This window comes from Sporobolomyces salmoneus (genome assembly GCF_050403485.1).
Source record: "Sporobolomyces salmoneus JCM6883 DNA, S_salmoneus_JCM6883_v1_ctg5, whole genome shotgun sequence".
Classification (NCBI taxonomy): Eukaryota; Fungi; Basidiomycota; class Microbotryomycetes; order Sporidiobolales; family Sporidiobolaceae; genus Sporobolomyces; species Sporobolomyces salmoneus.
Genome location: NW_027481158.1, coordinates 420,836 through 445,604, shown reverse-complemented (window position 1 = coordinate 445,604; position 24,769 = coordinate 420,836). Strand labels below are relative to the sequence as shown.

Sequence of the window (24,769 nt, the reverse complement as noted above, 5' to 3'; positions counted from 1 at the left end):
TCACTTCTTCTAAGGGTCTATCATCGAGAGAATGAGAAAGAATAGTCTAAGCAGATTTCGCAAGTCGAATGAATTCCTTGATCTTTTCCAAATCCTTTTCTCCATTCGTCTCGACTCCTCCACTAACATCAATCGCGAACGGTCGAACCGTTTCGATTCCTTCCTTCACGTTTGACGCATCGAGTCCTCCCGCCAATACGATCGGTAATCGACCTTGACCCTCCTCCCTCCTCGAATCAACCAATCTTCTCGCTACTGACCAATCGAACACTTTCCCTGCACCTCCACTAAGCGCTCCCTTCGCTTTCGAGACCTTCGTGTCGAGTAAAGCGAGGGAATGGAATCCTGGTCGAGTCGCCTCTCGTAATTGAGCCGCTTCCTCCGAATCCGCTTCCGCTTTCTCATCGACATGGAACGCTCTGATCACAGGTACGTTGACCAACTTCGCCCAGTGTGTAGGTTCGGAACCATGGAATTGAACGGCGTCGAGCGAGAGAGTGTCGATCGTGTGAAGGAGTTGTGGGAGAGTAGGGTTTTGGAACACTCCGACGAAGAGAGGTTTGCGAGGGTGAGAAGCGAGTCGAGAAGATTGTAGAGAGAACCAGTCGGAAGTGTCGAGAGAAGTGGAAGGGGAAGAAGAAGAGAGGGAGGAGGATTGCTGACGAGCTCGAACGGGAGTGATAATCTCGCGAGCTTGCGAAAGCGAGACGTGGCGCTTGCTTCCGGGAACGAAGATCAATCCGAGGAGATCGGCACCAGCGTCGGCGGCGGTGAGAGCCGCTTCGGGAGTCTTGAGTCCACAGATCTTGACGAGGGGAGCTGAGGTCGAGAAAGCGTTCGAACCGGTGACAGTCGAAGCCGCAGACTGAACTGCTGAGGCGGCTCCTTGAACGAGCGAGGAAACGGTCGATGAGACGGACTGAACAGGAAAAGATGTCAGCGCTTGTTGAGGATGAAGAAGACGGGGCAGGAGAACTCACCTGAGTAGTCGAACCTAACAATTCGCGCACAAAAGCTCCCTTGTCGTGTGCTCGCATCAACGATTCTCCGACGAGGACGGCACTGACACCTTGAGCGGCGTAACGTTCGACGTCCTGTCGTCCCGTGATACCACTAAGAGCGATAAGAATGACTTCGGAAGCTCGGTCGGGGTATTTCTCCTTGATAACATCGGCGATCCTCGAAGTCGTCGACATGTCGACGTTGAAATCGTGCAAGTTGCGATTGTTGACTCCGATGACCTTCGCTCCAACCTTGAGGGCACGTTCGAGTTCTTCGGCGTTGTTGACTTCGACGAGAGGTTCCATTCCTCGCGAGATCGAATGGTCGTACAATTCGGCGAGTTTCGAATCCGATAGCATCGCGACGATGAGGAGAACCGTATCGGCACCGTAGACTCGAGCTTCATCGATCTGGTAAGGATCGAGGATGAAATCCTTGCGAAGAACGGCCGGGCGGTTCGGGAGGGCGTCGACGGCGGCTCGAACTGCTCGCATATCGTCGAGGGAACCTTTGAACCATTTCGGTTCGGTGAGGACCGAGATGACGGATGCTCCTGCCAAGGCGTACGAGAGGGCGATCGCAGGGGCGGAAGGGGAAGAGGCATCGACGATATCTCCTTTCGAAGGCGAAGCGCGTTTCACTTCGGCGAGGAGAGCCATGTGTTTGCCTCCAGAGGCAACTGCCGAGGTTGAAGTCGCGGCAGGTTGAAGTCGTTGATGGAAGGAGATGAGCGGAGGAGGAACGTGGAGGTTGATGAGAGAAGCGAGATCTTGGGGTTTGTAACCGGGAGTCGATTTCGCTTTCGCGACGTCGAGGATTCGTTGGTTCTCGATCTTCTGGAGGATAGTCGGGACCGCGGAAGGAGAAGGGGTAGAGGCGGCTTTGTCGTTGACCGGGGAAGCGGAGGAGAAAGCATCGACTGGAGTGAGAACTTGAGGGTTGTCGGTCCACTTTCCTCCTTTCCAACTGAGGAAGTTGCCGAGCATGATCTTTCCTTCTTCCGAGAGGATCGACTCGGGGTGGTATTGAATCGATTCGACGGCGTACTCGCGATGCCTGACTCCCATGATGATTCCTCCTTCCGTTCGACTCGTGACCTCGAGCACCTCCGGGATCGAGCTGATCCTCGCCGCGAGAGAGTGATAACGAGTTCCAGCTACTCCTTGAGCCATTCCTCTGTAAAGACCCTTTCCATCGTGGTTGATCGCACTCGTTTTCCCATGAACGTATTCTCCCGCTTGTTCGACAATTCCTCCGTAGTGAACCGTCATGCACTGAAGTCCCATGCATACTCCCAAGATAGGGATCTTTCCAGCGTAAGCGTCGATTGCTGAGACTGAGATACCGGAATCTTTGAGAGGATGACCGGGACCGGGGGAGATTACGAGGTGAGTCATTTGAGGGTGTTGCGCTTGAAGCTCTTCGAGAGTGATGGATTCCGATCGAATGACGGTGACGTTTCCTCCTAGCTCGCAGAGGTATTGGTACTGGTAGGAGGCACGGAGGAGATGAGTCAGGGAAAAGACAGAGTGGAAGGAAGCGAAAACTCACGAGGTTCCAGGTGAAACTGAATACCAGATCAGAGCAGGAGTGTTAGTGATATCCCTCACATGTGTCTCAGTCCTCCACAGCTAGCAGAGAGGGAGTGTGCGAGAAGGTTAGATGAACAGCTTACCTATCATCTACAGTGAATACAAGATCTCTGATCAGCCTCCTAATCTAGACTGATCGAAACTTGCACTCACAGTTATCCAACATGACCACATAAGGTGCTTCCTTGAGAGGTGGAAGATGAGATGCGGTACCGGACGAGGTTGGTTCTCCATCCGTGACGGGAACGACTACTGGGATCTTCTCCATGGTCTAGTCTACGTTCCTGTTGGTATTGGTCGAGCTGGTCGGAGGCGAAAGACCGATTCGATTAAGTGGGAGCGAAGTCAAAAAGTTTCGAACGTTCCTTCGCTTCTTGCCGTCACGAACTAACTCCTGCCTTCGCTCATTCAGGCTCAAGAGCACTCTTATCGAGCTCTGCGAGTCCACCTCACGCTGGAGGTAATTCCACCGCGTCTGTCGACCTCCGATTCGGCTTTATCCGCTTCAAACTTCGCCCGACATTCGCGTCGTACCGCTACTCCCCTGCACCGCTCAGATGGTACCTCTAGTCGTCGGGATCTGCATGCGTACCCTCACTTCAGACGCGCAGCACAGGTGGTCCGCGGACTGCTCCGGACGACCTTTGCGTTCGTTCCTCTTCCAAAAGTGCCGCTCGGGTCTCTCTTCTCCTTGCTTTCTGTCCTCCTCCTCTCATCGATATGCTCAAGCAACTCTTACTACTAACACTGCTTATCGGGGGAGCGCTCGCCGGCGACATCCCGATTTTGTCGTCGAGTTCTGTCATCCCGAATCAAGAGCTGGCTATCAGCTGGACGTGCGTACCTCTTCTCTCCTTGCGGTTAAATCAGTTGCTGACTCATACGTTATGTCGATTACAGATCCGATGCTCCTTCCTACACGGTCAAAATGTTCGAAATTTCCGTTTGTCCAGAGGAGGTTGTTGACTTGACTGACCTGTTCGAGGAGAATTTCGAAACAGTTTCGTCAACGAAGCGCAACGACAAGAGATCAATTCGATTCCTGAACCACAGTATTCGTGGAAAGCGACTGGAGTCAAAGCTGGAGGTACGTTTTCTACGTTTCAACCTTTCTCACTTCGTTCTCGCCTTATCTTCGGTGACTCTCGACGACGCTTCACTCGTGCGAAACAAAACAGATCAAGTTCAAATCGTCGTCTACGATTCCGCTTCGAACGCAGGTCAGAGTGAACTGATCCCCGTTGTCAAATCGAGCGGTTCGGACAAAGGTGAAACCGATACGAAAAGCGAGGTCGATGGACATCCTACCGAGACTCGAACCAAGTCGAGCGAAGGTAGTATCGAGACGGGCATCGTTGGTAATTCGACAGCCGTTTTCGGAGAAACGGGAACGAGCTTGAATCCAACTTCGAGGTGAGGAGTAATTCTCCTTATTTGTGACGTGCGCGAATAAGGTGGATCACTCCGACCACTCTACAGTGTCTCAACGAATGATACCTCGGTCATCTCGACTGTTTCGAGCGCGGGTGATCTCGCCACCGCAATTTCGACTTCCCCATCTGGAATGAGGTAAACTTTCTCCCTTTTGGCTCAACAAGCTTTGCTCGAGTCACTACTAATGCGACTCTCTCTTTACTTTTTCATAGCTCCTCTACTCTCAGCAGCACTGGAACTCTCGGATCTTCTTCCAGCTCCAGTTCGACGGGCTCTTCCTCCTCGAGCGCCGCATCTGCAACTTCGTCTTCTTCCTCAGACTCAGACGATTCCGCCTCGGATTCATCGAGTAACACGGTATTGTACCTCGGGATCGGAGCAGTCGTTTTAGCTGTGATCTTGGGAGTTTCGTTCTTCTTGTGCGTTTCTCTCCCTTTTCTCTCCCCTTCTCGTGCTAACTTATCGTGGTCGCTCTTCCAGCTGGTGGCGACAACGCGACAAATCGAAGCCAACTTCTACTCAATCCAAAGGGGACGACAAGAACCTCCTCTCTCAATCCGATTCAAACGCTGAAAAGGGCCAATATAAAGCAACTGGAAAGGACGATTACTCGGACGATAGTCCCGAGTACAGCGACAGTGATAGTGACTTGGGAGGTGATGCTGGTGATGGGGGACAATCGGAGTCGAAGACGAAGAAGACGGCTCAGTCGATGTCGATGGGGAAATCGAGGAGAGTGAGTCTTCACTTTCGGTCTTCTCTTGTCGAGTACCTCATGCTCAGATGAATTGATGCTTACCGGGCTGTGACGTGTAGCGTTTATCCTCGCGTAGGAGTAGTAGCTTGAGCAAAGGACGTTCGAGTAGCCGAAACAGTCGTCGTCGTGAATCTTCGGGATCCGACTCGTCGTCTTCTTCAAGCGTTTCGAGCGCAGGTAGTCACCGAAGGAGGAGAAGGTCTTGATGGAGTTTAGTTTGGGTGACACGCGTCGAGGAGACATAGTGTGAGCCATGAGAGCGTAGCTTGATGTGGAGTGAGAATTTTGACAGAACTCGATGATTGATCCATCTTGCTTGGGATTATCTGCAATCCGCGGTTCATTCGTAACTGTACAGTCGTTAGTCTTTGCCCACTTCGGCGAGAGGCAGGTTCTTGAGGGTTGAGCTGCGGCGAAGTTTCAGAAGCAGCTTCATTCGAAAAATCGCTCGTCGCACTTTCCCAGCTGAATACACAATGGGGAGTGTACTAGTAGTATATCATTACGCCGGCCATATTCCGGCAAGAAGAGTAATGGGTAGAGCAGAGATGACGAGAAAACCCAGGATATCGGAGCGAGAGGGGACAACGAGAATCGAGTTTTTCAGGGAGGAGAGGCGAAGAGGAGACGACAAGGGAGGAGAGAGGATGAAGTGTCTACGTCGGGAAGGTCCAGAGAGTTTAACGGTAGGTTGATTTGCGACCGATATCGAACGGTAGATACCTTCGAGCACGAATACGAGGGGATCAGCTGCGAATACGACGGAGAGGAGGAGGCAAGGTAGACGTACTTGTATTTCCTCATGTGACCTACTTGACGTTTCAGCGTGATGAACGTCAAGATACAGAAGTAAAAGACAAGAATTGGCCAAAACACGGGGACATCGAAGACTGAGAATAAGGTCATTAGGATTGAAATCGTGATTGCTTTCGTTGCCGAGTACCTACAATATCCGCCCCTTGTCATCAGCTCACTCGACGAGAGCGGAGGGAGATGAAGAGGGAGGAAACGTACCAGAATTTGAATTCGGGTAACCGACGAATAAACGGTCGGAATTCACCATCCTGTAACGTCTCGGATTGCGAAGTAGGTAGTCCGGGTTCTGCGGCTTCGGCTTCATCTTCTGCTAGGTCTGCTGCGAGTGCTGGATCGAATTTAGGTTGAATGAAGGCGAGGAATAGATTTAGGAGATAGATTCTGACAGGTCAAATCGAGCGAGAGTCAGTCGCGCTCGCTCGTCCCGTTGCACGATGAGACAATGAGGAGGAGGAGGAGACGCACCCTAGACCATAAGCAATGATGTAGAAGGCTTGGATCCACAAGATTCGAAGAACGAAAATTCCAAACAACGCTGCCGTAGTTCCCCATCGTTTCAGCGTAAATGGTGTCGTTCGATCTACCCGACACAGCAACGGTCAGCCTAGCATAGGAGTAGGGGGATGAGAGAGTAGATCGTTACCTAATAGAGTTTGATATGTCTAAACAAGGTGAAGGACACGATTCGGAAATGATCGGACGGAGTAGAGGAGGGACGAGAGGTCAGTATCGCGTATAGCTCAAAGCATGGAGAGGATGACACGAGGTGAAGCAACAGAGATCAAGGAAAGGGAAGAGGCGAGACGTACGCGGTTATACCGTTTGATCGAGTCGAAAGCGTTCGAAGGGGGCTCTGGTACGTCCATCTCTAATCTATCGTGCGTAGTAAGGGTATCTGAAAGTGACGGGAGCGGAAGAGGAGCAACGAGTCCGTTTCTCTCTCTCTCTTTCGCACTTTCAAGCGAACTTCGACAACTTTCATCGAGAGGAGATGGTGGGCCTGATAGGGGTATACGTTCATCTGTGTCTAGTCGTACAACGTAAGCCGGACTCTCTCTTTCTTCATCTCGTTTTGTTGGCTCATCGTCATCTTCCTCTCTCCCTTGTCCCCCCTGTACTGCTCAGTCGCACACGCACAGCATCAACTAGCATTCGGCTTGCACACAGGACAGAACCTACGACAAGAAGATGGTAGTCGACGAGCTTCAACTCCCAAAAAAGGAGCACCACCTCCCTCATCTCCTCCTTCCTCTGCCTCGCCTTCCCCTTCTTCCTTAACCCCAGCAGAACTACATCATTACGCCTTGACCCTGCTCGATTCAGTCACTCAGCATTCGACCCTCTCGCATTCCACTCCTCAAACTCCTTATTTACCTTCTTCCTACCTTTCCCAAACCCCTCACGCTTCGAGCTCCCTCCTAGACTCGCTGGAACAATCCCTGGGGGCAGACTCGATCCCAGCCAAGACATTGAAACAAACACGTGCGTGGTTCGAGCGGTTATACGGAGGAAGTCAGAAATCTCGAGAACGGAAAGAACGCGGCGGGATCGACTGGAGTGTTCGAGGCGTCGTCTTGGGGATGAAACACGTCGCCGAAAAGTTCACGAAAGAAGGCGCGAAAGGGATCATTACGGGAGATTACTACGAAGGAGCGAGGAGAGACCCGGAGATGTGGAAAGAGAGGTTGAAACAAACGGTTAGTGGAGTTGCGTTGAATGAGGAGGAAACGAGATGCGCGATGGAAGAGGTCGTGAGATTGATGGAAGAGGCAGGGGAGAAGGGGAGTGGTGAGGCTTGGACGTTATTGGGAGATTTGAATCTAGTGAGTTTCTTTCTCGTCTTAGCTCTTGGATTGGTGTCTCTGATGCGGACTCCGATTGTTACGATTCTCACAGCTCGGACATTTGACCGTTCCGGTGAACACTACCGCCTCAGCCGAATTCTACACTCACGCGAGCGAAAGAAGTGGAAACCCTGAAGCTCAATACAAACTCGGTTACTTGTACGGAACAAACTACGGCGATGCTTTCGGAGGGATTAACTCGACCGGTAGCAAGTCTCAACAAGGATCCGTAAGTCTCCTCTCAGAAGAAGGTCTCAATTTTACTGCTTTGCTGATCGTCGGCTTCCACAGGCTCTCTTACATTACACGTTCTCTGCCTTGTCGGGTCACGTACCGGCGAGTATGACGGTCGGATACAGACATTGGGCCGGTATCGGAACGAAACAAAGTTGTAGAGATGCTTTACCTTGGTACAAATCTGCCGCTGAAGCCGGTAAGTCCTCCTTCCATCGCCCTCCCGCTAACTATCTACTTGCCCGCTCACGTTATACGTTCTGACGCGGTGTAGCTATTCGCACCTTCAACGCTGGACCACCTGGAGGACTTCATCTCCCTCCTCCGAAACTACGACTCTCTGATCTCGCTGGAGGAGTTTACGGTCCCGGTTCTGGATCCTCAAAACCCCCAACGCTCTCTACAGGAGGTAGTACGGCTCAAAGTATGCAAGAATGGCAAGACTTGATCGAGTTCCATCAATTCCACGCCGAAAAGGGAGACTCGATTTACATGTTTCGCCTAGGTCGCTTGTACTACGGTGGGTTCGGAGCTGGAGGACTCGGAGGAACTCGAGGGAGGAAACCACGATTGAGCGTCTCGACGGTGGGGGACAAGAACGATGGATTATGGGACGGAGGACGAGATTTCGGGAGGAGTAGTCGATGGTTCATTCGATTGGCGAGAAAGGTTTGGTCCGGAGACGGGAAGGAGGCGATGTGGGACGTGAACAAGTTTGGACCGTATCAATCGACGACGACGACGGGACAGAGGGATCCGAGGAGTTCTTCGACTCCGAGTAAGAAGAATTCACCCGCTAGTTCGACAACGACGGGAGGAGGATCGGATGGGAAGTTGGGGTATTACGATCCGAAGCTGGATAAGAAGAATGAGAAAGTCGATGAGCAGACTCAGATGGTCGCGGGATTGGCGGCGGGTTATTTGGGGAGAATGTATTTGAGAGGAGAGGGAGTTAACGTTAATCTGCAGAAAGCTTTCTTGTGGTTCAGACGAGGTACTACCAGAGTGAGTCGCTCTTTCTCTCTGATGTTGGTAGCATGAGCTTGGCTGATCACTTGGTGGATTTTGCCTTTCGCAGGGAGATCGAGAGTCTCACAACGGGTTGGGAATCATGTATCGAGACGGCCTCGGTGTCGAGAGGAACCTCAAGACTGCCATCATGCACTTCCATGCCGCGGCTCAACAAGATTTAGCAGATGCTCAAGTCAACTTAGGGAAATACCACTTCGGTATGTCTCATCTCCTCTCTCTCTGCGACTCTGCCAGGAGCTTATGAATCTGACTGAGTCCTCGTCCCCGTGAACAGGTCTAGGCGAGACGGTTCTAGCCACGACTTTCTTCGAAGCCGCAATCCGAACCGACGGAATTCGTCAACCCGACACTTTCCAATCCTACTACTACCTCGCCGAACTCGCCTCTGCCGCGCCATCTCCAACCGATAATTGTCCCGTAACCGTTTCTTTTTACAAACACGTCGCGGAACGAGGAGATTGGGATCATGAAGTTTGGTTCGAAGCGGAGAGAGCGAGGGAGAAGGGAGATTTGAGGAAAGCGTTGTTGGGGTATTGGATCATGGCTGAGAGAGGGTACGAGGTCGCTCAGAATAATGTCGCTTGGATCTTGGACCGAGGCAAGCTCTTTTGTTTTCCTTCTTCGCGGCAATCGACTGACGCTCTCGAAAACAGACAAATCCCGGATTCGAGTTCCTCTACTCGATGCTACTCCGATCGGATCAAGCGAGACGGATCGTATTGCCTTGAAGTATTGGACCCGTTCCGCCGCTCAAGACAATGTCGACGCTCTCGTCAAACTCGGAGACTACTACTTCAAAGGAATCGGAACTTCCACCACCTCTAGCAACGATCTCGAAGGAGGAGAGAACGTCACGGGACCAAGTGAAGGAGTTCCTCAGTACGAGAAAGCAGCTACGTTCTATCAGAGCGCAGGGACGAGTCGTTTGAGCGCGATGGCGATGTGGAATTTGGGTTGGATGCACGAAACTGGTCAAGGAGTTCCACAAGTGAGTCACATTCTTCCCTCTGTCGTCTGTCGATGACGCTGATACGTGAGTGATCATCAGGATTTCCATCTCGCGAAACGCTACCTCGATTCAGCGCTCGACACATCCCCGAACGCCTATTTCCCCACGACTCTTTCTCTCATTTCTCTCTACGCTCGCGCACTCTACCACGTCCTCTTCTCCCCCTCGGACGAAATGAACGCCTTGTCCCTGTTCGGTCGAGACCCCGATCCGCTCGCAGAAGAACAGGAGGCGAAAGGGTTCGTACCTCAGGGAGGATGGGGGTTCGGGAGAGCATGGAGAGATATTCAACGAAGTTGGGGAGTCGATGTCGGACCTGAACCAGAGGTGATCCCGCTCAGACCGGGAACGGCAGGGGGAGGAGGTCAGGAGAATCAGCAAGGTCAGAGAGGACAAGTCGAAGATCGTGATGCTGGAGATGGGATTGAGGGGCAGGAACCCTGGGAGTACGCTCAACAGGAAGCAAAGAGACAGAGAAGAGTCGGTGAAGAGGAGGATGATGAGTTTTATATTGCCGATGAGGGAGATTTTGGAGGAACGGTCGCGATTATCGCTTTGTGCATGCTTTTAGCGTGAGTTCACATTTCCTCCTGACAGCGAAGATCTCGGTGTGCTGAGGCTGTGTGCAACTCGCAGGTGGCTCGTCTACTTCCGGCAAAGACCTCAACAACGCAATCAACCTCATCAAGCTCAAGCTCAACCTCTCGCACCGGGTCAAGCGCCGACTCCGCCTCATGGCGATCAACCTCGACCGACTCTGACGACAGCCACGGACGGCAGAAGAGACGACGGTGCTCGCGAGGAGGAGGAAGAAGAACCACGGAGACTCGTGTAGGATCGAGAAAGTTTTCCTTTTTCTTGTTGGAGATCCGCTTTTGTCGTTCTCTGCTCTTTTGTATCTTATTCGCAACGCAGCTCTTCGCATTCTCGCCACGGACGAGAGGGGAGCGAGACGAGTATTGCGAAAGTTGAGGGAAACGTGACCGCGAACTTTTGACCTTTGTTCTCACCTTCGCTCGACTCTTTCGCCTAGGCTCCTTCAAGTCAATCGAGTGAACGGCATATACAGTTTCTACAGTCAGTCCCTGCCTCACCTCCCTTTCTCCGACCGTTCCCCTTCCCTCAGCCGAGATCAACCTCTCGCTCTGCTCCAACAAGCCGCCAGCACCTGAGAAGACTATCAACACTTGTGCTGACCCTCGACTCGTGTTCCAGCTCGGATCTCTCGCCTGTTCGCCTCGCTTTCCCAAGTTTAGAATTCGTGTCGGATCATCCACTTTCCACTCCAGCTCGACCTCCCTTACAGATCCTACCGGCGTACACAGACGCCTGAAACTATGAGCACTTTATCGACACCAACAACGAGACCGCGTCGGACGCGACGACACCTCATCACTGCCTTGTCCTCCGTCTTGCTCTTTCTCTCGACCCTCGCCCTCGCAAAGTCGGGGAGTACAGCCGCCAAGGTAGAGAGTCTGAGGGGGAACACGGAGAAGACGGTACCCTTGCGAACTCATTCCCTCTATGCTCGTGAGCTCAAACATTTCCCTCAACTCTCCTCTCTCCTACGAGCTAACACGCCCCTTCCCTCCTGGTCAGCCTACGTCGATTCCGACCTACAAAATCGATGGTTTGATTTCGGAGGTTCAACAATCGTCAATACGAACAAACACATTCGATTAACTCAAGACCGCGCGTCTCAATCTGGTTGGTTATGGTCTCGTTTAGCGCTCGCCCCGAACTCGTTCGAAGTCGAGTTCGAGTTCAGGGTCGATGGGAAGAGTTCGACGTTGTTTGGAGATGGATTCGCGATGTGGTTGACGAAAGGGAGAGCCGGGAGTGGGCCAGTGTTCGGAAGCACGGATTTCTGGGATGGACTCGGAATCTTCTTCGATACCTAGTAAGTCTGCCATCTCGTTTCACTCTGTTGTGTGAGACGGGACTGACGCTCCTGCGTTGTGCGCAGCGCAAATTCTCGTCACGCTTATTCTTTCCCTCGAATCTACGCAATCTTGAACGACGGCAAGAAAGCTTACGACTCTGGGAAAGATGGACAAGGTCAAGAGATCGGAGCTTGTTCAGTGAGTGTGCATCAGAAGAGTCAGATTGGGAAATGATCTGATTCTTTGATGCATTCGGTACAGCTGGATTTCCGAAGAACAGATGTAGCTGCGAAAGCTCGACTCACTTACTTCCGAGGAAAATTCACCGAGGTGAGTTTGGACTTCATTCAGCTGGTCGATCAAAGCCGAGCTGAGAGTCGTTTGTTCCTCAATCGTCAGCTCGCGATTCACCACAACAAATGGGACGAATGGACGACTTGTTTCGTCGTTGAAGGTCTCGAGTTGCCTCAGAATCCTTTCTTAGGATTCTCTTCAGTGACTGGAGATGTCAGCGGTACGTAGCGAACTTGCTCCAGCTCCGAACGGAAAAGCTGATCGAGTTCGCTGTCGTGCTCACAGATGCCCATGACATCGTCTCGATCACTACTTCCAACGTAGCCTACCACCCACCTTCAGCTGGCGTGAGTCAACTCTCCTCTCTCCCAGTTCGCTTTTTAGTTGTGAGTTGTGAAACTGATTCGCTCTCGCTCGGGCGAAAACAGAACTCTCCTCCACCGAGAAGATCCGGTCTACCAGGATCTGGATTCTTCTCCCTCTTGTTCTCGCTGATAAAGTGGCTATTGTTGGTGGTCGTCGTCGTCGTTGGATACATGGCGTTCAAGGCAAGGAAAGCGACGAGGGATGCGAAACGATTCTAAAGAACTCTCTGTCAGGTCCAGGGCTGAGACCTGAGATGCTCTCGAGGGCCGTCGGTGGACTTGGATAGACAGATGAAGCAGAGTGTAGTCACGATTTTCCCCTCTTTTGATACCCCCCCTACGTTGATGAAAAACGATCGCACAAAGATTCACCTCATTCTTCCTCTGTTATACTCTCTTGATTCTTGAGGGAAACGGGGCCGAACGTAGAGAGGCCCGCAGAGGAGAGCCTGCTGGTAGAGGCGAGCGAGATCGTTGATAACGACGCAGATCTGAGCTGGGGTCGAGAATCGTTCGTTTGCTAGATGTTGCTCAAGCGATTCTCGCGAACGGTCTCTTGACGAGCTTCTGTGTTGAAGACTGCCGTCGTAGACTGTCCTTTACGATGAGTTTGAAAAGACGGAGTGATCCGAGAGCAGGGATCGCTTTTCCGCTCTTCTGCAAAATTTGGCTCGAGCCCTTCTCTCCCTCTTTCTCTTCTTCCCCTCCAGCTCGCGGGCTCGACTGTCAGAAGCGCACACCGCAAAGATGTCCAAGGCCTCTCTACCTACCGAGTTGATCCGGGATATCCTCTCTCGCGACTTGCTTGATCAATCTGACCTCGCTCTCCTCTCCCGCACGAGCAAACTCCTCTCGACTATTGCCAAACCAATCCTGTACCGTTCGGTCATTATCCAATCTCGTCGTCAGCTCGACCAGCTCGTCTCGGGAGCCAGAGAGGAGGATGCCATCAAAGAAGTGAAAAGGGTCGACGTGGTTGGAAAGGGAAACGCATGGGAAATCGAGGAAATAGTCGATGTCAGATCAGACTTTGGGAGCTTGGACGACAACGAGAAGACGGAGAGGGTGGCAGGATGCGCCAAAGAGCTCATTGAAGGTCGTTCTGTGAATTCCGACAGTAAGTTTGCTCTGTGTTTTTCCCCTTTACTCAATCGCTAACCGGGCTCAACAGAGATCGAGGCGATCTACATTCGTAACGTCGTGGAGGACCCGAACGTCGTCTGGAAGAAAGGCTTCAAAGTCGATGGGGCGACTTTCGCAAGCTTGAAAGATTTTTCGCTCGTGTCTTACCGAGGAGGACTCAATGTCGCCGCCGTATTGTTGCAACACCAATATCTTCCGAAGCTCGAACGACTCGTCCTCTGCGACGTTACCTACACCGACCCAGGAGGACCAGTTCCGATTGACGACGGACTTTTCATGTTAACGTCCGCCGGTGGGATGCCCTTATGCCGCATGCTCGACCCGTCCGACTACGAGTGTCTCGAAGTTAGACTCGAAGACGGCTGCGACCTGTTCGATCAGCTCCAACTCCTCGTCTCACCTTCGTTCGATGTTTTCGACAAGTATCCAAATCTCCTTCATCTCGCTCTTCTCACTTCGCGCTACTCCCTTCGTCTATCCGATCAGTACGCCATCGTTTACGTCTCGACTCGCCCGACTGCCGCCAACGAGATCGTTCCCATCTTCCTCAAACTCTCGGAAATTGCGAACGACCTTTCCAACTACTCGCTCGAGTATCTCGCCCTCCCTCGGACTTTTCAAGGTCGTCTCCTCGAATCCGAAACGTCGATCCTAGACAACCTCGAAGCGCTCGGAGTCGAGATCCATTACGATGGTGACCTTGGTCGTTCAATGGCGCCTAAAAGCTTCTTCGACCACCTCAAGAAGAAGAAGGAGGAGGAGGATGCGAGGAATGCGATCCTTGTCGAATAGAGCGGAATGAGGAGGAGACGATTAGGACAGAAAGGGGTGAAATGAGGTCGGAAGGTGGATTTCGCGAAGAAGGAAAGAAAACTTGGACGTGTTTCGTTTGTTTGTTCGTTTGGGGTTTACCTGTTCTGCTTTCAATGCAAACCCGAGTCTGAGTGCGTCAGTGCAAGGTACCGAGAGGAAGAGGAGGCGAGCGCGTACTGTTCAGATACCTCGGCGAAGCAGTGCAAAAGTCGTCGGTTGTCCAACCAAGCTGACAATCGATCGTTGCTCTACGCGCTCTGTCAAAACCGGATAGAAATGCGAAACCGACTCATGAGATTCCAATGAGCGTGAATCAGAGAGTCGGAGAGGGAGAAAACCTTGTGGGTCCAAAGAGCCTATTGCCGTTTTGGTATCAAAAAAGAGGGAGAAACAAACTACTAGCAAAGTAAGAGAGAGGGAGATGAGCATTGCTCCAGAGTGAGAGAGAAGGACAAACATGCGAGGGAACGGTAGAGGCGAGAGAGGGGGGATCTAAACAAGTTGAGAGAGGGAGAGGAACGAGAAGGGGGGTATAGAGCAACGTCGGTGAAGCGTCGCTGGAAGAGACGATTTTGAACAAGGGAGAGAGAGAAAGGGCGAAGTGCACAGGGGAAAGACGAGTTGCGAGGGGAACAGAATACGGAGGGTCGATGAGTAAATAGGGACGAGGAACGGGAAAGGCGAATGGGTTAGACTCCGTATCGCTCGCGGAGTCGAGTGACGATCACTGGTGGTAGATGAGCGAGTTGTGCGTCCCACGCCGGACCTTCAGACATTCCCTTGAATGCGACAAGAATCTACACGGGAAAGAGGTCAACGACGGCGCTCGTTCAGGTAGAGATGGAGAGAACTTACTGTTCGGAACATGTCGTTGAGCTGTTCTGAGGGTCGGTTCCATCGAGCGACAGCGTTAAGGAAGTAACCAAAGGCAGAGGAGATTCCGTTCGGGTTCGCCTGAATTGCTGAACAGATACCTCGGAAAGCTGAATCCTTTTCGTCGTTGTCCTTGATATCCGCGAGGGCTTGACACCTACGTCACGAATCAGGGAAGGTGAGCAGCGAACGAGAGGGAATGAGAGAGAGGGCTCACCAGGCGGAGACGAAGACTTGAAGATGAGGTGCCCCTGCAGCGGGGCAAACGAGCGCCAATCGACCGATTGTTACCGCCGAGTTCTCCGTCAGACTCCTCGCTGCCTTTGCTGATAACAGCACGGGAACGAGTCTTTCCATGAGAGGAGTAACGTAAGGTTCCATGTCGGATCCTGCTTGGAGAGCGATCTCGCCTGCCGCCCATGCAGCGTTGTTGCAAACCGAGACTTCGGCGAGTCGAGGTTCAACTTCGATGTGAGAGATGAGGACGGGCATGAATTGGGAGAGGAGGGGTTTAAGGATGGGGAAGCAGGAGATTGCCGTGTCTCCGAGCAGGGCGTACGATGATTGTCGAACGGGAGCATCAGGGTGCTGAAAGAAACGAGGTCGTCAACTTCGAGGTGTCAACAAAAGCTAGAAACTAAAGACCACTGACTTGGAGACAGTGAGCGAGAAGTGTGAGAACTGGAGGATCGCTCGAGGAGTAGAGTTGTGTGATCGCGGTGTTGAGACCTTGAGTCAACCCAGAGAGCAGGTCGAGCGAGACGATAAGGAACGTCTTGTCGGGTTCATCGTAGTTGACTGGATCTTGTTGGTACTGCTGGAACGCGATGAGGGAGGCCTTGACGATTTGGATACATCGTTCGAAAACCGGTTGAGCGTAGTTTGCGAATCCAGGTCCGATAGCGATCACGACCGAGGACAAGCACTAGAGGGACAGAAGAACGTGGATGAGCGACGCCGCAACGGGTTAGAGCATGAGGAGCTTACCTCGAGTAGCGGAATGAGATCGGGATCCTCGTCGCTCAACTTTGACCACTTTTGAATCAGCGGCGGCATCAAGACATCGATGTAAGCGGGGTTGTTGAGCGCGTTGCCGACAGCATCGGCGAGAGTTCCGATCGCATCGTAGAGGATGAGCAAGTTCTTCTGTTGGTACTTCTGGAAGGCGTAGACGAGGTTGCCGAGAACGGATCCGAGGAAAGGTTCGAGTTCTGGTCCAGCTTCTTCTTCGAGAGTGGCGAACGCTGAACATCCCGCCTCTTGCACTCGCTTGTTATTGTCGAGACACATTTTGAGGAGCTATGAAACGAGCGGATTAGTCTCTCCTGATGGAAGTCGAAGAGACTCAAAAGGGGACTTACTCCTTCCATCGCGGGAACGAAGAACTGTTGTTTGTGCTCGGGGGTAGCGTCCTCCTTGATCGTCCAGCTCGAGTATCGACCTATTGTCCAGCAAGCGATGGATCGAACGAGAGGTTTTGGGTGGGCGAGAGCGCCGATCAAAAAGTTCATGAGAATCGGGAGATGAGGTTCGATGCCGGTGATACAGCCTTCGAATTGCGGGAGATATCAGCACAGTAACAAGCACGGCTGATCATTCCCGAAACTCACCTTCAGCGATGGCCCCGAGAGCGAGGATACCCGATTCGACATCCATCCAATCCGACGAGAAGAGCTTCTCCTTGAGATAAGGTAACAGCACGTCGAGCATCTCTGCCTCGAACGCAACCGCCATGACATCCAACGCCGCCGCCGAACACTTTCGCAAGTTCCACTCAGTGTAAGTCTCATCGTCCTCTTCCTCGTAATCATCCTCGTCTTCCTCTTCCTCATCCGAATCATCCGCTCGATTTCGCGACATTCCTCCTCCGTTTCCGTTCGAAGGGTTCGAAGGATCATCTTCGCGTTCTGCCGTGTGTGTTTTCGAAGATAGCAAATGAGGTTTGATGTCGGAGAGCTTGTCGGGAACGGCAGCGTCGTCTTCTTCAGTGTCGAGGATGAGGATGTCGTCTTCTGAATAGACCATACATTGAAGGAGAACGGGGATGACTTTCGGGAGGAAAGGTCGAAGTTGGTTGACGAGTTCGGGATCTTCGGCGAACGTGAGCCAGAACTCGCAAGCTTCGAGAGCGACGTCTTCATCATCGGAAGATTGTGTCGAGTAGAGCATAAACTCGACGACGTTCGGGAGATGGGGAATGAGGACATCAGGTCGAGTAGCGAGGAGTTGAACGAGAGCTTGACAAACGATCTTGCGAACTTCGTTCGAATCGTCGGAAGCGTGTTTGAAAAGACCGACGATGAAAGGTTCGAGGTGAAGAGTCGTGAGAGCGTTGTTGTCGGGAGAGATGAATTGGATCGTGCAGGTGAGAGCGTGGGCTCGGATTTTGGGGTAAGGAGAGTCGATGTGAGTGAGGAATTTTGGAATCATGAAATCGAGAGGTCGTTGTCCTCCGACTTCGAGTTGTTCTAGCCGCTTCGGGATATCTTGACAGAGTTTGTCGAGTGTTGAGAACGCACCCTATCGAAAGAATATTAGTTAGCAAAGTCACTGAGAAGGAGAGAAAGATGAAAACTCACCTCCTGAGCGGTTTGTTCGTTCGAATCGATCAACTCCATCAATTTACTGAGCGCTTCCGTCCAATTCTCTGGTCCCATCTCGATCAACAGCGTATCGATCACGGTCGAACAAGTGTTGCGAATCATTGAAGTCGAATCTCCAATCGCCGAAAAGATGTGGTTCTTGACATAGGCGATAACTTCGGGGGTAAACTCGGTCAATCTCATCTTGATGTTGTTCTTGAGCAAGAGTCCGGCCATAGACCGTACAGTAACATCTTCAGAGGGGAGCTGAGTGAGGATGTAAGTGAGATATGAGTTGTAGTCGGGAATCTTGTTGAACGACTCGAGACGCTGCGTGCAATCGATACGTAGAGCATTAGATAATCTTTCTACAGCGTCGAATGCCCGTCCAGGACGTAGAGAGAGCGAGAAAGACTAACCTCGTTGATACTCTCCTGAACTTTAGTGTCGGGACTTCCAGAGTTCCTCAAGCATGCCAAGAGCTCCTCGAGGCCTTGAGGCTGCGGCTGCCAGGCCATCTCGGGCTATAGTGAGTCGTACGCGAGGGAAGGGAGGGAGAGAGATCGACAAAGGCGAGCGGAAAGTCGAAAGTTGAGAGCGAGGTTGTGACACACCGGGGCGGTCGTGAAGGTGTTCCTGTAGGTCGAATAGAAGAGACTCGTGCTGGTCTGAGGCGAGTACAGAGAGCGTTGCGACAAGCTGCTAGACTGATCGCCCTCTCTCCCTCGAACTTCGAAATTATTTTGAGCTCTCTCGCAATGACCTCGTTTGCATCAACCGAAGTAGCACTCGCAAGTACCCTGAGAGCGACAAGTTGGCAGGAAACCGAAATTTGCCGGACAAATTGCCGTCTCACCATCTTCTTCGTCTCGAGATACAGATCGAGGCAAGCGAAGAGCAGGAGGAGGTGAGGGTAGTCTGATAGTAAGAGACAGTGCATCAACACAAGCAATTGTATCATTCATCGTCTTCCTCTTGCTTCCGTCGGTTTTGCTCCTCTTTTTCGACTCGCTCTTCCTCCTCAACCACCTCAATATCCAGCGGATAAGTCAGAATGGCCGCGATACCCGTCAGCTGGTTCAGTTCTACAGGGCGTAATTCGGGATCGCAGTCGGTCAGCTCGAACAGCGAAAGTCTCAATGCGAAAATGGTAGAGCACTCACGTTGACCTGATTCGTGCATAGAAGAGAAGATCAAGACTTCGCCTCCATAGCTCTTGACGTCTTCGGTTAACTTGACAAACACTTTTCGCCTTTGCGCCGAAGGAGCTCTGTCGACGAGACATGGAGTTCAAGCGCAGTCAGTAAAGGTCTCAGAGTTTGAGCTCGGGGTTTGGACACAACGCCTACGATGAAGTCGATGGCATCGCGGGAAGCTGATAGAGTATGCGACTTACCGGAATAGCTCATCCGAAATCAACAGTTTACCGATCGCTCCTCTCTCAGCGGCTTTCAAGACATGCGGCTCAGAGTACCATGCTCTCAGAGGATCATCCTCTAGCATCTTGAAGAACCTAGAGCAGAAGAGCGACAGAAGGAGGAGGTCAGTATCGGAGGATTCGATGAACGAAACTGGGTGACTCACTTGTCCAACATTAACCCTTCTTGTGCGAATTTCGTATCTTTGAGCTGAGTGGAAACCTATAGACGTATAAAGGTCAGCTTCTGGGACATCAGGAAAAAGAAGCTCAGCTGCGTGAGGTGAAATGTACCTCTGGTGATGAGAGGATCTCCGTCAAAGAATGGACATGATGAGTCGGACTGTGTAGCAACAAGAATTTTGATTTCGCGGCTGTGATACTCTTGTTCCCTTGTCTCTGTTCACAATTGCAAGTGAGAACAGTCAGTGGATGTTTCGTCGAAGTTGAGACATCCAGCAAAACGAACTCACAATTGCTTCTTCGAGTAGGAAAGTGTGCACTGCTTCTTTCGTGAATCCTGGAGAAGCGATGATGAGAACTTTGAGTTGATCGAAATCGAAATGTCGCACGACGGCCGCGTAGACTTGTTGTAGGTATCGAGAATGGGCCTGCAAGAAACTCGAACGTCAGGTCTCTAACGAACCAGGGGGCGATTGCGTGGAGCATTGACGTACTTTGTCTGCACCGAGCGCTGTTGTTCCTCCTTTTCGTTTTCGAGGTACCGGCACGTCTATCCGTTGCCTGATGATTGTCGTGTGATTCGTAATGACACAAATACTCGCAAGACCTATCGAAACGAACGAACATCAGCGAGACAGCCTGTAAACGGGTTCGCGAGGTTTTCACTCACCTTCTCCACAAACGATTGCTCCGACGTCTGCTCCCCTCCCCGGCTCCGTCATCTCCTTTATCCTCTCCCGCGCAACGGAATCCCAGCTTCCAATCCCCTTGATAATCGTGAAATCCCTGCCGACTTCGAGATCCAGAGTATGGAAAGCTCCTTTTTTGACATGAGGATTTTCCGATGTGACTCGTCCCGAAACGTGCAATGTCGAAGTACCCGACGTTCCAGACGATACTGCCGGAGCTGATGCTGTCGAAGAGTTGCCATTCGCGCTGGAGGACGAGGCTTGCTGTTGCTGCTGAGCGGATTGTTCGGAAAGTGCGAGAGCCGAGTAAAGGACTTTATCGACTTGAAGCGTGAGCTTTAGGTGCACTCGGTGGCTCGAAGTTGATCCTGTTGATGACTCTGTCGTCACTCGTCTGCTCAGAGGAGGGGGAGGGAGCGTCAGCTTGACGTAATGGAAGAATGTTTGAGAGAACGATTTACCGGACTGCCGAGCCCCTGATCTCATCTCCTTGTTGTATCAGATTGTACGCATGCCACATGTCTTCATCTTCCTGTGCTGTGTCGCGGTCGAGAGAAGGTTGATCAGAGGCCGTCGAGAGGGGGACGAGAGGAAATCGACCTTACGCCGCAGAGTGATGTACCCAGACTCGTCCTTTTCGATATGCGAGCTTACTAGGAGCATATTGTTTGTCGATCAGACGGAAGCTGTAGAGTGAAGAGGAGAATCTGGCGAAACTCTTCTTATTCAATTACCCCACCCTCGACTCTCATAGTTTACACTATGGCGCGTGCGAATAGAGCCGTCAGAGCTGCGAACAATCAATCGACCACACCAACTTCCGCCAAATCGAGAGGAAAGCGGAAAGCGACAAATCCTCCAACTTCGACGACACCCTCGAGGAAGCGACGGACAACACAACCTGCGAACTACGAGGAAGGTTCGGACCGAAGCGATGAAGATGAAGAGATCGAGCCGGCTCAATTCGTGACCGCGACTGCAAGTGACGCGTACATGGTGTATTCGAATCAAGTCTCGAATACGACAGACTCTCTCCTCTCGACCTCGATTGATCCCGCCTTCACTCTCTCATCGTACACCCGAGCACTCTCACGTTACGACGAACTCGAACATCCCGCGTTTGAACCAGTGAGGGAGATTCAAACGGCGCAATTGGAGAATGCGAGGGAAAAGTTTGCGAGATGGAGTTATGAGCTAGAACAAGGGTTCAACATCATGTTGGTCGGACTGGGTAGTAAGCGGGTCATCTTGAACGAGTTTGCGGAACGGACAAGGTCGAAGGGGAACGTCGTCGTGATCAACGGATTCGATTCGACTTGCACTATGGCCGATCTCCTCACGGCTGTCGAAGATATCGTCAGGCTACACGGAGGAGGAGGAAATCAACAGACAGAGGAAGAACGGCAGCCGACTCCGAAGAAACGAGGACGAAGTTCGCCTCGCAAGAAAGCTACCTCGACGACGACAACCGCCCAACAACCCGCTTACCGTGCCGCTCGACCAGTCTCGGCTCTCGAATCCCGAGTCCGCAAACTCTGCCTTTCCATCGCTTCCCTTCCTTCTACGTCGACGACTCGTTTCCCTCCGATCTACCTCGTCATTCACTCACTCGATTCCCCTTCCCTCCGACTCTCGAAACACCTCTCTTTACTAGCCCTCCTCGCTTCTCAACCTTCGATCCACCTCATAGCTTCGATCGACCACGTTCGAGCTCCCTTCCTGTTCCCAACTTCTCTCACGACTTCTCGACCTCCTCCAATAGACCTCGATTCCGAAGATCAAAACTCGTCTTCTTCCCTCTTACTGTCGAACCGATCATTCAATTTCCTTTACCACAGTCTACGAACTCTCCTCCCTTACACCCACGAAACCTTCTCGCTCTCGACACTTTCGAATCTCGTTCCTCCTTCGGTTTATCCCCCTCCTCTCACTTCGGCTTCGTCCTTATCGTCTTCGTCGCAGATCCAATCGACGATTCACGTTCTGGCTTCAGTAACGGAACGCGCGAAGAGGTTGTTCAATCTGTTAGGGAGGCAACAAGTCGCCGTGGGAGAAATGCTGGATCGCACGAAAGAGAGGAATTTGAACTTGAAGACGAAAGAGGGCGAGAGCAGTCCAGTCGTCGCGATGTCGATCAACTCGTAAGCCCTGCATTGAATCTAAATCGTCTTGCTTGAGACTGACTTCGATTTTCTGAACAGGTTCAAAAACATGGCGACGGATCTACTTATCGCTACTCACCCGGATCAAGTCTCGGGTCTCTTATCAGAGTTCAAGGATCACGGCGTCGTCTTGTCGTCGAACGTGGCACCCGAGGTAGTCGAAGGAATTAACGACGAAGACGAGGAAGAAGGAACCGGTGGAGAATGGGTTTGGATTCCGCTAGAGAGGGAAGGGTTGGAGGAAGTGTTGGAGGAACTCGGAATCGAGGAGTAAGTGCGGAGAGGGTGAATGAAAACCCAGACTTTGAGGTAAACATGAATGAACGCTGCTTTTCGCCGTTTCTCCCGTTGCGATCGACTGGTCCCCAATCACTGGAGAATCCTTAGTATTGTAGATACTCATCTGCTCTCGATATCTCTGCTCGAGGATTCGGTTTTCAGTCACGTGACACAGGGGAGAAGCAATTCTAAATTCCGCGCTCGTTCCCCTGAGCTCGAGGCTTCCGTCTCGTCGTTTGATGTTGGTGAGAGACTCTGCTTCGACGAAGGCAGGCGCGCTTGTTCGTATTTTCGCGATGATGCCGTCAGCTTACTGTGCACAGCTTGATCAGCAAAACTTCTCTCCGAAAACCTCCACAAACTCGGACAATTTCTGCGTCGCTTCTCTTCTCCTCTCTTCTCACTTTTCATACACTTAACTTAGTACGCTCACTCCCTACGCCAGCGTACTCCAGCCGGACTGACCTTCTCCCTTCTCCTTACAGTCTTCAACATGCCTTCGATCGCCGATTCCGTCACTTTCCACTACTCTGGCAAGACTGCCCCTACCGCGACCCTCAAGTCTGCGATGACTGAGCGTCTCTGCTCCTTCTCGATGGTGAGTCTCGAGTGGTTTCCGCCCTCCTCCAGTCTCGACCAAAATCGATGAGCTAATGCAACCTTTTTCCGTTTCTAGGACCAACCTGAAACCCGAGGACGAGTTTCGAAGGAGTACATCAAGCTCTACGAAGAATGGGGTAAAGGAAAGATCGGAGTTATCGTTTTGGGAAACAGTAAGCTCTTCCCGCTTTCCCGACTGTGTTTCCGTTCGCTTTCTGGGTTCGTTCGCTGACTCCTCGATTCATCTTGCTTCAGTCCCCATCGACTATGAAGGTTTGGAAGCACGAGGAAACATCATCATCGACGAACGATGCGACTTTGACCCGGTTGAGAACCTCAAGGAAGCGATCAAGGTCGCTAAAGCTCACGGCTCTATTGTTATCGGTCAACTCGTGAGTTAGACAATTCCCTCTGTCGTACAACGCTCGTATCGGGCGTTCGTGGTGGGATCTCGTATCGAGATTGATGTTTACACAAACTGACTCATTCCTCGTTGAACATTATCAGACTCACGGAGGTCGTCAAACTTCGACCGACGTAACTGGTGACAAGGCTCCCGTTTCTGCTTCCGACGTTCAATGCCCCAGTTTCGGAGGAATGGAGTTCAACAAGCCCCGTCCCCTCGAAGTCGATGAAATCAAGACTCTCGTTCAACACTGGGCTCACGGAGCTGAAGTCCTTTACAAGGCTGGAGCCGATGGTATGCAACTTCACGGTGCTCACGGATACCTCCTCTCTCAAGTCAGTCGTTTCCATGCATTCCCTTGTTCTTCTTTGGGAGACTGACGCTTTCTCCGACGGAAATTTCTGTAGTTCCTTTCCGCTCGTACCAACAAGCGAACGGACAACTACGGAGGAAACTTTGAGAACCGAATGAGGATTGTCTTCGAGTGCCTCGAGGAACTCAAGAAGCGTGTTCCCAAGGTCCGTGCTTCCTTCTCTCGCCATCGCCTCGGCTCTTTCGCTGACGCCAGATCCCGATCCCGCAGGACTTCATCCTCTCTATGAAGCTCAACAGTGCCGATTTCGCCGAAGATGGTATGACCGCTGAGGAGTCTGCCGAACTCTGCACCCGTCTCGACGACTACCTCGACATCATTGAATTGAGTGGAGGAACTTACGAATCGATCACCACCGCCTGGGGACACGAGCACAACAAGAAGGCTTCGACCGTCAAGCGAGAAGCGTTCTTCATCGAGGTAAGTTGAAGTTCTTCTTTTGATCAGCTTCGAATCGATTTCTGATCCCGGTCATTCGCTCTCTCAGTTCGCCGACAACATCCGACCCCGTCTCAAGAAGGCTAAGCTCTGTGTCACTGGTGGATTCCGTTCGAAGAAGGCTATGGACGAAGCCCTTGAAGGAGGTTCCGTTCAAATCGTTGGACTCGCTCGACCTCTTACCGCCGAACCTTACTTGATTCGCGACATGATCGATGGAAAGACTGATGCTGCCAAGCCCAACCTTGTCGTGAGTTTTCCTCTCTTCACTCTGCGACGAACAGAACGAATTCTGATTGAGTTTCGTCGAACAGCCCGCTGCCCTTCAAACTCCTGCCTCGGTCGCTCAAATCGGAGCCATCGGAAAGGGAACCGATATCCCCGATCTCTCAAAGGAGGAAGCTGCCGGCCAAATGGTCGAGGGAATCACTGGACAAAAGCCTGAGCAAAAACCCGTCCCCGAACAAAACACTTCTGCTTCCTACGAGAAGAGCACCGAGAACGGTAACGCCAAGATCTAAGATTGTTGAATAGATTACGTTAGATCGC

The 24,769-nt window shown here is 51.9% G+C and overlaps 10 protein-coding genes across 10 annotated transcripts; 6 read left to right on the top strand and 4 right to left on the bottom strand.

Annotated features, from left to right (window-relative positions):
* Window positions 1-46: 46 nt before the first annotated feature.
* TRP3 (bifunctional anthranilate synthase/indole-3-glycerol-phosphate synthase) lies at window positions 47-2,862 on the bottom strand (the record flags this gene model as incomplete). The annotated part of the gene is made up of 5 exons (XM_076629483.1): window positions 47-919; window positions 981-2,489; window positions 2,554-2,569; window positions 2,678-2,684; window positions 2,748-2,862. The coding sequence occupies 5 exons, from the start codon at window positions 2,860-2,862 to the stop codon at window positions 47-49; spliced, it is 2,520 nt and encodes an 839-aa protein (XP_076490605.1).
* Window positions 2,863-3,314: 452 nt separating this feature from the next.
* JCM6883_006984 (uncharacterized protein) lies at window positions 3,315-4,991 on the top strand (the record flags this gene model as incomplete). The annotated part of the gene is made up of 8 exons (XM_076629482.1): window positions 3,315-3,430; window positions 3,495-3,524; window positions 3,596-3,681; window positions 3,773-4,007; window positions 4,074-4,163; window positions 4,241-4,447; window positions 4,509-4,764; window positions 4,845-4,991. 8 exons carry the CDS (start codon window positions 3,315-3,317, stop codon window positions 4,989-4,991), a joined length of 1,167 nt encoding a protein of 388 aa, XP_076490604.1.
* Window positions 4,992-5,465: 474 nt separating this feature from the next.
* Window positions 5,466-6,467, bottom strand: RER1 (protein retrieval receptor; the record flags this gene model as incomplete). The annotated part of the gene is made up of 6 exons (XM_076629481.1): window positions 5,466-5,508; window positions 5,576-5,728; window positions 5,800-5,982; window positions 6,067-6,181; window positions 6,245-6,263; window positions 6,411-6,467. 6 exons carry the CDS (start codon window positions 6,465-6,467, stop codon window positions 5,466-5,468), a joined length of 570 nt encoding a protein of 189 aa, XP_076490603.1.
* Window positions 6,468-6,592: 125 nt separating this feature from the next.
* On the top strand, window positions 6,593-10,555 carry HRD3 (ubiquitin ligase complex subunit HRD3; the record flags this gene model as incomplete). The annotated part of the gene is made up of 10 exons (XM_076629480.1): window positions 6,593-6,641; window positions 6,769-7,424; window positions 7,498-7,674; window positions 7,737-7,878; window positions 7,954-8,684; window positions 8,758-8,908; window positions 8,986-9,309; window positions 9,365-9,699; window positions 9,760-10,292; window positions 10,357-10,555. The coding sequence occupies 10 exons, from the start codon at window positions 6,593-6,595 to the stop codon at window positions 10,553-10,555; spliced, it is 3,297 nt and encodes a 1,098-aa protein (XP_076490602.1).
* A 502-nt stretch (window positions 10,556-11,057) lies between these two features.
* Window positions 11,058-12,481, top strand: UIP5 (Uip5p; the record flags this gene model as incomplete). The annotated part of the gene is made up of 7 exons (XM_076629479.1): window positions 11,058-11,250; window positions 11,320-11,620; window positions 11,687-11,801; window positions 11,865-11,933; window positions 12,003-12,117; window positions 12,183-12,244; window positions 12,326-12,481. 7 exons carry the CDS (start codon window positions 11,058-11,060, stop codon window positions 12,479-12,481), a joined length of 1,011 nt encoding a protein of 336 aa, XP_076490601.1.
* Window positions 12,482-13,009: 528 nt separating this feature from the next.
* JCM6883_006980 (F-box protein) lies at window positions 13,010-14,197 on the top strand (the record flags this gene model as incomplete). Its single annotated transcript, XM_076629478.1, has 2 exons — window positions 13,010-13,379; window positions 13,434-14,197. The coding sequence occupies 2 exons, from the start codon at window positions 13,010-13,012 to the stop codon at window positions 14,195-14,197; spliced, it is 1,134 nt and encodes a 377-aa protein (XP_076490600.1).
* Window positions 14,198-14,907: 710 nt separating this feature from the next.
* KAP104 (Kap104p) lies at window positions 14,908-18,191 on the bottom strand (the record flags this gene model as incomplete). Its single annotated transcript, XM_076629477.1, has 9 exons — window positions 14,908-15,015; window positions 15,074-15,248; window positions 15,309-15,679; window positions 15,744-16,016; window positions 16,079-16,390; window positions 16,453-16,640; window positions 16,702-17,611; window positions 17,671-18,003; window positions 18,093-18,191. The coding sequence occupies 9 exons, from the start codon at window positions 18,189-18,191 to the stop codon at window positions 14,908-14,910; spliced, it is 2,769 nt and encodes a 922-aa protein (XP_076490599.1).
* Window positions 18,192-18,630: 439 nt separating this feature from the next.
* Window positions 18,631-20,625, bottom strand: DOM34 (ribosome dissociation factor DOM34; the record flags this gene model as incomplete). Its single annotated transcript, XM_076629476.1, has 10 exons — window positions 18,631-18,758; window positions 18,837-18,943; window positions 19,070-19,186; window positions 19,258-19,313; window positions 19,385-19,489; window positions 19,564-19,701; window positions 19,768-19,880; window positions 19,944-20,356; window positions 20,424-20,499; window positions 20,568-20,625. 10 exons carry the CDS (start codon window positions 20,623-20,625, stop codon window positions 18,631-18,633), a joined length of 1,311 nt encoding a protein of 436 aa, XP_076490598.1.
* A 99-nt stretch (window positions 20,626-20,724) lies between these two features.
* ORC2 (origin recognition complex subunit 2) lies at window positions 20,725-22,398 on the top strand (the record flags this gene model as incomplete). The annotated part of the gene is made up of 2 exons (XM_076629475.1): window positions 20,725-22,103; window positions 22,164-22,398. 2 exons carry the CDS (start codon window positions 20,725-20,727, stop codon window positions 22,396-22,398), a joined length of 1,614 nt encoding a protein of 537 aa, XP_076490597.1.
* Window positions 22,399-22,896: 498 nt separating this feature from the next.
* JCM6883_006976 (uncharacterized protein) lies at window positions 22,897-24,741 on the top strand (the record flags this gene model as incomplete). The annotated part of the gene is made up of 8 exons (XM_076629474.1): window positions 22,897-23,001; window positions 23,080-23,176; window positions 23,259-23,395; window positions 23,511-23,744; window positions 23,817-23,927; window positions 23,993-24,202; window positions 24,270-24,470; window positions 24,535-24,741. The coding sequence occupies 8 exons, from the start codon at window positions 22,897-22,899 to the stop codon at window positions 24,739-24,741; spliced, it is 1,302 nt and encodes a 433-aa protein (XP_076490596.1).
* Window positions 24,742-24,769: the final 28 nt, after the last annotated feature.